Source organism: Populus nigra, chromosome 11 (genome assembly GCF_951802175.1).
Source record: "Populus nigra chromosome 11, ddPopNigr1.1, whole genome shotgun sequence".
Taxonomy (NCBI): domain Eukaryota; kingdom Viridiplantae; phylum Streptophyta; class Magnoliopsida; order Malpighiales; family Salicaceae; genus Populus; species Populus nigra.
The window spans coordinates 12567549-12578611 of record NC_084862.1 but is presented as its reverse complement, the minus strand read 5'-3'; the positions used below and the strand labels follow the sequence as shown (position 1 = coordinate 12578611).

Genomic DNA, 11063 nt, shown 5'->3' with positions numbered 1-11063 from the left:
TTACATGTATTTTAATTAATCTCATGAGCTCTGAAGTTAATGATTATATAAACTTACAGTGATCATCATATAAGTAACTATATGACTTGAACCTGAAACCACAAAAAAAGCAAATCTCTTGATCCCAAACTCTTTCTATATATATATATATATATATATGATAAAATAATTATGTGAGAATGTTAAAGGCATGATAACACTGTTAATCTATTTTTTTTTTTTTTTATGGTGTGGCGTGTTATTTATTTTGTTTTAAAAATAATTATTCTTATCTAGTTTCATACACATAAGAATTCCTAGGCTTTCCCCCTTAATTTCTAATGTCAAAAGAGAGTAAGAGAATGTGGGTGGCTCTTCACTATTAGAACCACTTTGAGAGGACACGGTTAGCCATGCTATGATAGCCTATGAATTAAGAAGCTTGGAGGAAATATTCATAAAGCATAAAATTATTAGGATTGCCACAAAGTACCATGACTCATGATGTCAGGGAAGACATCAGCAATGACATATCCTACATGGTTATCAAGAAAAAAAAGAAAAGAAAAACATGAGAGATGGAATTCAGGTCCTCAGTTTTTTTTTTTTAAAGAGATGATTAATTTGATTTTTATAAATTTCAAAATTATTGAAAGTGTATATAATTATTAAGTTTAAAGTATGTGAAATTAGTTGATATATATGCAAACTAGCTAGAACATCAACATTAATAATAAAAAAATAAAAAGAAAACTCATTCAATATACATATAAAATTGTGGGATTTTTTTTCTTGGATCATAGTTGTGAATGTCATGTAGAGCTATCATGCATGATCTTATATTGAGGGTGATAGTTTTTGTTTTTGAGTGTATTTTAAAAGTACATTTCACTTAAAAAAAATATTAAGCTGATGATTTTTTTTAATGTTTTTTAATGATTTTAAAGTATTAATATTAAAAATTAAAAAAATATAAAAATATTATTTTAATATATTTATAAATAAAAAACATTTTTAAAATATACTATAAAGAAATGGTAGGTAAAGAAACACCAATTAGAGAGTTGGCTGTTGAAGTGAAAATCTGCATAGATGCCTACTAAATGAAGAACTTGGAGACAAAAGTAGTGGCTTGTAGAAAATTGACAATGGATTTGAGATTATTGGGCATCTAAGGTCAATGTAATAGAAGGAAAACAACTTATGTAGGCAGAGAGCTAAAAACAAGTAAAAAGAATGTTCAAAGTTTAAAATAAGAGAGAAGAGACAAAAATAATAAAAAATTATAGCAAATATATATTTTTTATTTTTTATTTTGAAAATATAAAAATCCATTTAAAATTATTTTTAAAACCAATTTATTTTTTTTAATCTATACTCGGAAACTAACTAAAATTCCAGTGCTATAGAATTGGTTATTTTTGCATCCCAACCAATACCAACTAGCGAATAATCCATGTGTATATATATACATATATACTAACTAGCAGACACGTGTACACGACATCAAAAAATTTAAGCTAAAAAAGGCTAAGAGAGTGTTTATAAACACAGACTAACCTTGATTTTTTTAAAAAATAATTGTTTTATATTAGAAATTATTATTTTTATGTTTTAGATCTTTTTAATGTGTTAATTTCAAAAATAATTTTAAAAAAAAATAAAAAAAAATTATTTTAATACATTTCAAAATAAAAATCACCATAAAACAAAATCACGAACACAGTTTTATACATGCAAAAAAGCTTGAAAGCAAACAAGGAAGAAAGTCAATTTAGCTTTTTGAACCACTAAAAAAATGTACAGGTGGAGTAAGATGAAGAAAGGATCCTCTCATGCCTTGTCGGCCACCTGTCTGGCATATACATAACACACGGGTGTATTATTTGCACTTAAAATAAATATAAACATGAAAATGGTCTATCTATGAAACCATGTAGGAAATATTTTGTTAATCATTGCATAGGAGACTAAATAAATTCTGAACTTTCTGCTATTATTCATGATAATAAAAAGAAGTTGACAATTTGCCAAACAATTCATTGCACTTCGAAGACTCCCAACTCAGACTTCAAAAAGAAAGAAGAAACTTAACTGGGATCATTTATTTTATGCTCTCTATTCTTTACGCGCAAAACTGGAGATCTTCCTTGTAGGAAACTCTCTGCGAAGTTCAAAAACTCTTCTTCCAGTCCCTATAAGGTAGAGCTTCTTTTTCTGGGTTTGGTTCCTTCTTCTTGCAGGCCGTTGAACTTAGAGGTATGTGGCTCTAGAGTCATTGCTTTCCATTGACTTTGTTCCTCTTGTGGAGCTTGTATCTGGGCAGAGCTAATGTTTTGGTCTTGTCCTCACTATTTTTTCTTCATGTGAATGCGACTCATTTCTGTTTGGTAGGCATGGAGAGAATATCATATAGGCTGCTCCCTGTGTTTGTTCTTGTTGTTTCCCTCTTGTTTCATCAGTCCATGGGGCTTAATGCTGAGGGGCAATACCTCCTAGATATAAAGAGTAGAATTGGTGACACCTATAACCATCTTGGCAACTGGAATCCTAATGATTCCATTCCTTGTGGGTGGAAAGGTGTGAATTGCACCAGTGATTACAATCCAGTGGTTTGGCGTCTTGATTTGAGTTCAATGAATCTTTCTGGCTCTTTATCGCCAAGTATAGGTGGATTGGTTCATTTGACACTTCTTAATCTTTCTTTTAATGCTTTGTCTCAAAATATACCTAGTGAAATCGGAAATTGTTCGAGTTTGGAGTCTCTTTATCTGAACAATAACCTTTTTGAAAGCCAGCTCCCTGTAGAATTAGCTAAGCTTTCTTGTTTGACGGCTTTGAATGTAGCCAACAATAGAATATCAGGTCCTTTTCCTGATCAGATTGGAAACCTTTCCTCTCTGTCACTATTGATTGCATACAGTAATAACATCACCGGATCATTGCCTGCTTCTCTTGGAAACCTTAAGCATTTGAGGACTTTTAGGGCAGGGCAGAATTTGATATCCGGAAGCTTACCTTCGGAGATAGGTGGATGTGAGAGTTTGGAGTATCTTGGTCTTGCACAAAATCAGTTAAGTGGTGAAATACCAAAAGAAATTGGAATGCTCCAGAACTTGACAGCTCTGATCCTTTGGTCTAATCAGCTTTCTGGGCCTATTCCAATGGAGCTGAGCAATTGCACCTATTTGGAGACCCTTGCTCTCTATGACAACAAACTTGTAGGGCCTATACCCAAGGAGCTTGGTAATCTTGTATATCTGAAGAGGTTTTACCTCTACAGAAATAAATTGAACGGGACAATTCCAAGAGAGATTGGAAATCTGTCTTCTGCATTAGAGATCGACTTCTCGGAGAATGAGTTGACTGGAGAGATACCGATTGAGCTGAAGAACATAGCCGGGCTGTCGTTGCTTTATATTTTTGAGAACATGCTTACCGGTTTCATACCAGATGAGCTCACAACTTTGGAAAACCTGACAAAGCTTGACCTATCAATCAATAATCTCACTGGTACTCTTCCTGTGGGTTTCCAGCATATGAAGCAGCTGATCATGTTACAGCTCTTCGATAACTCATTGAGCGGTGTCATTCCTCGAGGACTTGGAGTCTACGGCAAACTTTGGGTGGTTGACCTGTCAGATAACCACTTAACAGGAAGAATACCGCGCCATCTTTGCAGAAATGAAAACCTGATTTTGCTGAACATGGGGTCAAACAATCTCACGGGTTATATCCCAACAGGGGTGACAAAATGCAGGCCGCTGGTTCAACTTCATCTTGCAGAAAATGGCCTTGTGGGAAGTTTCCCATCTGATTTGTGCAAGTTGGCGAACCTCTCTAGTCTTGAATTGGATCAGAACATGTTCACAGGGCCAATTCCTCCAGAGATTGGTCAATGCCATGTTCTGCAAAGGCTGCATCTCTCTGGTAACCATTTTACTGGTGAATTGCCAAAAGAGATTGGCAAACTGTCCCGGCTGGTGTTTTTTAACGTCTCAACAAATTTTCTCACCGGAGTGATACCGGCAGAGATTTTTAACTGCAAGATGCTTCAACGGCTTGATCTCACCAGGAATAATTTTGTGGGTGCTTTACCAAGTGAGATAGGAGCCCTTTCCCAACTGGAGATTCTCAAGCTTTCAGAGAATCAACTTTCCGAGCACATACCTGTGGAAGTAGGAAATTTGTCACGCCTAACTGACTTACAAATGGGAGGCAACTCATTTTCTGGTGAGATACCGGCTGAGTTGGGTGGCATTTCAAGCTTGCAGATTGCCCTGAATCTTAGTTACAACAATCTCACCGGCGCAATCCCCGCAGAGCTTGGGAATCTTGTATTGCTGGAATTCCTGCTTCTCAACGACAATCATCTGAGTGGTGAAATCCCAGACGCCTTTGATAAATTATCTAGCTTACTTGGATGCAACTTCTCAAACAATGACTTGACAGGGCCTTTACCTTCCCTGCCATTATTCCAAAAGACAGGCATCGGCAGCTTTCTTGGGAACAAAGGGCTTTGTGGTGGACCTCTTGGAACTTGTAATGAATTTCCACATTTGTCATCTCATCCCCCAGATACTGAAGGGACAAATGTTCGTATAGGAAAAATAATTGCTATTATTTCTGCAGTCATTGGTGGGAGTTCTCTCATTTTAATTATAGTGATTATATACTTCATGAGACGTCCGGTCGCCATAATTGCTTCTTTGCCAGATAAACCATCCTCTTCTCCAGTTTCAGACATTTACTTTTCCCCCAAGGATGGGTTCACTTTCCAGGACTTAGTTGTGGCAACTGACAATTTCGATGATAGCTTCGTTTTAGGGAGGGGAGCCTGTGGAACTGTATACAAGGCAGTCTTGCGATGTGGTCGTATCATTGCAGTTAAAAGGCTGGCGTCTAACAGGGAGGGAAACAATATTGATAATAGCTTCCGTGCTGAGATTCTGACTTTGGGAAATATCAGGCATCGGAATATTGTGAAGCTGTATGGTTTCTGCAATCACCAGGACTCCAACCTCCTTCTTTATGAATACTTGGCAAGGGGAAGCTTGGGAGAATTGCTCCATGGATCATCATGCGGTCTTGATTGGCGGACAAGATTCAAGATTGCACTTGGAGCTGCTCAAGGTCTTGCTTATTTGCATCATGATTGCAAGCCTCGGATATTTCATCGTGACATTAAGTCCAATAACATTCTGCTTGATGAGAAGTTTGAAGCTCATGTCGGGGACTTTGGGCTCGCAAAGGTGATTGATATGCCACAATGGAAATCAATGTCTGCTGTTGCCGGTTCTTATGGCTACATTGCCCCTGGTAAGATATCCAAGGTTTTTGTACTCATGATGCTTCTGCATTTTCCAACATAAATCTAACTGTTACTTAGCTTTTGCTTGATAATCCGTTTCAACCTGTTTTTTAAAATGTTTTTCAAACTGATTTTATCTTAAAAAACATTAAATTAATGCATGATTGCCTTTTTTGTCAACAAATCAAAAGCTTGAGATCCTACAGATATTGAACTTATGAGTTTCAGGAAATTTATGATCTCCACTAGAACTTTTTTGCTCTCCGAATAACTTTTCCTTGATATTGTTGATGAATAATTTTGATCTCAATGACAGAATATGCATACACCATGAAAGTCACCGAAAAATGTGACATTTATAGCTACGGAGTAGTCTTACTAGAACTGCTGACCGGCAGAACACCTGTGCAACCACTAGATCAAGGCGGCGATCTTGTGTCCTGGGTAAGAAACTACATTCAAGTTCATTCCTTATCACCTGGAATGCTTGATGATCGAATCAATCTGCAAGATCAGAATACAATCCCTCACATGATTACTGTCATGAAAATTGCTCTAGTCTGCACAAGCATGTCTCCTCTGGACAGACCAACAATGCGAGAGGTTGTTTTGATGCTCTTGGAGTCGAATAAACTTGAAGGACAATTCGATTCCTCCTCCTCTTTCTCCTCGTCTTCGCCGAGTCATCATTCTAATTCTAGCGATGAACTTATCATACATGTGTAATAAACTATAGTGTTTTGATTTTCTTAGTAGCCAATTTATCCTTAGTGTAAGTAGCACAAACCGCATTGTATATTCCCAACACCATGATTTTGCTCATCTCCATTTTGGTTGTCTAGCTAATGAGCTGTGCCTTCAAAGGCAAAGTAACTTTTGTAGTTCTCATTTGAAAAATTAAGTTCAAGAAAGAGTTTTCAGTGAGATAATATATATAAAAAAGTGTATATTAATTAATTAATTAATTAATTAAATATTTTTAAACTTATGATTGAGATAACATTAAATAATAAGCTAAAGAGTGTGGATGATTCATTGTTCATTCACTTCCAATACATTGTGGATTACAACAGTTGTTCACAGTGTATTTGTTTTGTTTATTTTTTAAAAAAAAATTATCTTTGTTGATTTTACCTTTTTAATATTGAGTTGGTTAAAACTTTCGCTTTGTAATTTTTTTCCTTTAAAATACTGTGGATTACTACGGTGTTTTCCCAGATGGTTTTTCTATTTTATTTTTTTATTTTTTAAAATTATTTTTGTTTATTTTATTTTTTTAATATTGAGTTGATTGAGAATTTAGTTTTGTAATTTTTTAAAAAAACTTTGTTGATTGCTACAGTGTTTCTCCGCATGGTTTTTTTTTGTTTTTTGATAATTTTCTCTGAAATTATCTTTTTTTATTTTATTTTTTAATATTGAGTTGATTAAAAATTATAGTTACAATATGTGAGAAAAACACTGTAACTTTCATCGCAAATTACTGTGAATTGTCATAATATTTTTTCCTACATGGTTTTTTTCCAGTTTCTTTTGTATTTTTTTTTGTAATATTATTTTTTTAAAATTATCTTTGTCGATTTTATTTTTTTAATATTAAGTTGGTTAGAATTTAACTTTGTAATAAAGCTTAATCATGTGGGGAAAGCATTGTAGCTTTCCTAATAAAACATTGTGGGTTGCTAGAGTGTCTCTCAACATGGTTTTTTTTCTTATGACTTTTTTAAAATTATCTTTGTCAATTTTATTTTTTTAATATTGAACTAGTTGAGAATTATAATTACAAGTCATTACAAATAAGGCTAAATCATGTGGGGAAGCACTGTAACTTTCATTACAAAACAATGTGAATTGCTACAATATTTCCAACATGTTTCTTTTTTCATGTTTTTTTTTTGTTATTTTTTCTAAAATTGTCTCTATCAATTTTTTTAATATTGAGTTTATTGATAATTTAGTTTTGTAATTTTATTTTCTTTCAAACACTGTGAATTATTGCAGTGTTTTCTCATATGATTTTAAAAAAAATTATCTTTGTCGAATTTTTTTTTGAATATTGAGTTGGTTAAAAATTATAATTAAAATAAAGCTAAATCATATGGGGAAAGCGTTGTAACTTTTCTCACAAAATACTGTGAACTGCTACAGTATTTATCTAAATGGTTTATTTTTATGATTTTTTCTAAAATTGTCCTTGTCGATTTTATTGGAGAAAGCACTGTAGTTTTCCTTACAAAACATTGTCAATTGCTACAACGTTTTTCCTCATGGGTTTTTTTCCTTCCAAAATTATCTTTGTTGGTTTTTTTAAAAATATTAAGTTGGTAGAGAATTTAGTTTTCCAATTTTTTTTGTTTTTATTAACAGAAAAGCTAAATCATGTGGCGAAAACACTGTATCTTTCCTCACAAAACACTATGGATTGCTACAAATTATTTTGTTTAATCTCTAAGTTTTTAATCATCAACACAACTTTTTTTTCTGTCATGAAATATTGGCTCCATCATACCTTTAGTTTTTATTACTTATCTAACACTGGTTCACAATTATAACATTATCAAGTGCATTTGTTTTATAAACTCGTGGCAGTGCGCGGGCATGTCATCTCGTGTAGAGCATATTAAATCGCATAACAAAAATAAGCAGAGCCTAGGAAATGTTGAGTACAATCCCTCACCTATTTATTGCTTATATTATTTGAACCCAATTCTTGATAGAGGTAGTTTGGTATTTCACGCAGCATACAGGAAAGATAAAACTATGATTATAGGCCCTAAAGCTACAGACCAAGCTGTAAAGAAATCTAAAGAAAATTATTTGGTATTTTATTGAATCTAAATGATATTCTTCATCTCTATAAAATAAATTAGATATCCTTATTTATATTAGTATTAAAATCCTTTATAGGAAATGATTCCTAATTAAAATTTTCTTAACTAACGGAATCTATCTACCATTAGAATTTCTAAATAAATAAATACTAGTTAAACTAAAAGTCTTAAGTTAAGTAGAAAACAAATAATTAAAATTCAAAAATTAACTAGGAAAATAATTTAAACAAGAAAATAATAACTTCATGCTTCATATGAGATGTTTTCGAGTTTCTTTGTGGATTTATATTTTCAAGTCTGGCTTTGTCAATTTGATTCATAAACTATTAGGATAATTATTCTACGTTAGTCTCCCTCACTTGAAAAAAACTCGTCCTTGAGTTAACTATTAGAAATTAAACTCTTTCACCCTAAAAAAAAATACTTTGAATTTAATATTGTAGCTAACTTATTCTATAAATAACATGGCTTTGACTTCTGAAATTTAATTTTTAATTGAAGGTGCATGTGTAATAAGGAAAAATCCATATTTGATGTTATCATTTTTGTTCATATAAAGTCTACTTGTAGTTCCTTCCTACATCTTTCTACTTCAAACTTAAGTTCATCATCATCTATATCCTCCAATACTTCAACCATTATAGTTAAAGGAACACAAAAATAATCTTTCATGATATCTTTAGAAAACTTGTCAAACATTATTGGGTCCTCTATGTTCTTGTTTGCAAGATCTTCATCATCATATAAATCTTCATCATCATCTTTATCAGGTTTGCATAGAACATCCTTATCATTGAAAGGCTCTTGCTTATACTAATATTCAATGACGTTGATCAAGTTCTATCTTTTAGGTCCTTCACAAATATAAGTAATTGTTTAGATGAAGTTTTTATAAATAGATCTAAGGTAAGGTTAGCCTTAAGAAAAGTCTTTAAACATGTATATCTCCTCTTTGCAATTCTTGTCTATACCTCTCATCAACTAAAATAGATATTCTTTATCACATGAATACCTATAGTCATACTGACCCATGAGGATTTGCATGAATTAGTTCAATGGCAGGTTGGTCGTTGGCGTCATCCCTCGTACGTACCTCTCTTCTTCACTAGTTCTTGTTTGCGCGTAACCCTGGTGCTTTAAGCTTGGTTGTAAGGTCATCAAATCTGGCATTGATGTTGTGCAAACCTAGTTTGCATTTTCCCCTCTAAAGATGCTATCGCTATTGAATAACGATATAGATAATCCCAAACAATCTGCATCCCTTGATCACCGTTACAAAGATAAATATTACCAACTACCCCACGATTCTCTTTATAATTCGTCATTGACTAGGATGTTAACTTGCTCTAATACAACCTGACACTGTGTATAGTGAAGATAAAACTAGGATTTTCAAATCCTAAAGTTACAGACCAAGTTGTAGAGAAATCTAGAAAAAATTCATTGGTATTTTATTAAATTTGAATAATAGCCTTCATCTCTATAAAATAAATTAGACGTTCATATTTATATTATTCCAAAAATCCTTTTAAGGAAAATATTTCTAATTAAAACTTTCCCCATTAATATAATACATCTAATGTTAGGATTTATAAATAGTAAATTATTAATCAAATTAAAAGTTCTAAACTAATTAGAAAATAAATAATTAAAATACAAAATTATCCGAAAAGAATAATTATAACAGAAAAATAATAACTTTATATTTCATATTTCATATGAGATACTTACAAGGTTTTTTTGCTAACTTTTTTTCAAGTTTTACCTTGTATATATGTTCCATAAACTTTTAAAATAATTATTCTACGTCAGTATTCCTTGTGTTTTGCCCGGGAAGTGGAGTCTTCCTTTGGCACAACAGCCTGCAAAACATTTAAGAAGAAATTCACTTTAACATTTAATTAAGGGTATTGAAAGAAAATATTTAATTTCCAAAAAAGCATATAAAGGAATATTCAAACAAAGCTATAATTAAAAATGAAATTTGTACAATAGCTTTTGAGGATGTTTAAAGTTGGTTTTTAAAATGTTATTTATTTATAAATATATTAAAATAATATATTTTTAATTTTTTTAAAATTATTTTTAACATTAGTATATCAAAACAATCCGAAAATATAAAAAAATTAATTTAAAAAAATTTAAATTTTTATGAAACTAAATTTTAAATTACAAATAACTTTTTTATTTTATATTACGATACAACTACAAGTTACACCATAACAAAAATATGATTTTCATGCTTTTTATTATGGTGTAATATGACGTGCACCGCAACAATAAACCATCACTTAGTCAAGATTTAGGGTTTATTTGAGATTGTTATAGCGATGACGGTTTAAAATATTTTTCGTTTAAAACTATTTTAAAATAAATTTTATTTTAATTTTTTAAAAATATTTTTAGTATCAGTACATCAAAATGATCTGAAAATATAATTTTTTTATTTTAAATAAAAAAAGTTTAAAATTTCTAGAAACACAAAACACACCCTCAAAACTATCTCTTCGTACTATGGCTTTCAAGGAGTAGTCCAGTTAAAAAAAAACAAAAAAAAATAGTGTTAGAAAAAAATGTTGCACAATTATGATAAAATTAAAAAAATTTCAGCTGTAGGAACTAAATTGAAACTATCTACATAATTGGGGCACCGAATTGTATGTTCTCCAAGGAAATAACTTTACACATCACCTAATAAAATAAAATTGCTATAAATATTTATTTTATTTTAGGCAAAACAATTAAAAAGAAAAGAAAATATAAATATATAGAAACTTTGAGCCATTTTAGCGTATAAGGACAAAAGCCAGCTCAGCGAAAAGAAGCTACATAGATACGTGTCAGAACTAACCGAATCTCCTTTAACGTTACTCCAATGTAATGGAATCGTCACCGTACAGTTCAACGGCTCTGATCTCTCCTCACCACCCTCCACCCGCACT

General features: G+C 31.9%; 1 protein-coding gene across 1 annotated transcript; it reads left to right on the top strand.

Moving 5' to 3' along the window:
- The first annotated feature begins 1911 nt into the window (after positions 1-1911).
- On the top strand, positions 1912-6131 carry LOC133706244 (probable leucine-rich repeat receptor-like protein kinase At5g63930). The gene is made up of 2 exons (XM_062131735.1): positions 1912-5298; positions 5607-6131. The coding sequence occupies exons 1-2, from the start codon at positions 2376-2378 to the stop codon at positions 6014-6016; spliced, it is 3333 nt and encodes a 1110-aa protein (XP_061987719.1). The 5' UTR covers positions 1912-2375; the 3' UTR covers positions 6017-6131.
- The last annotated feature ends 4932 nt before the right edge of the window (positions 6132-11063 follow it).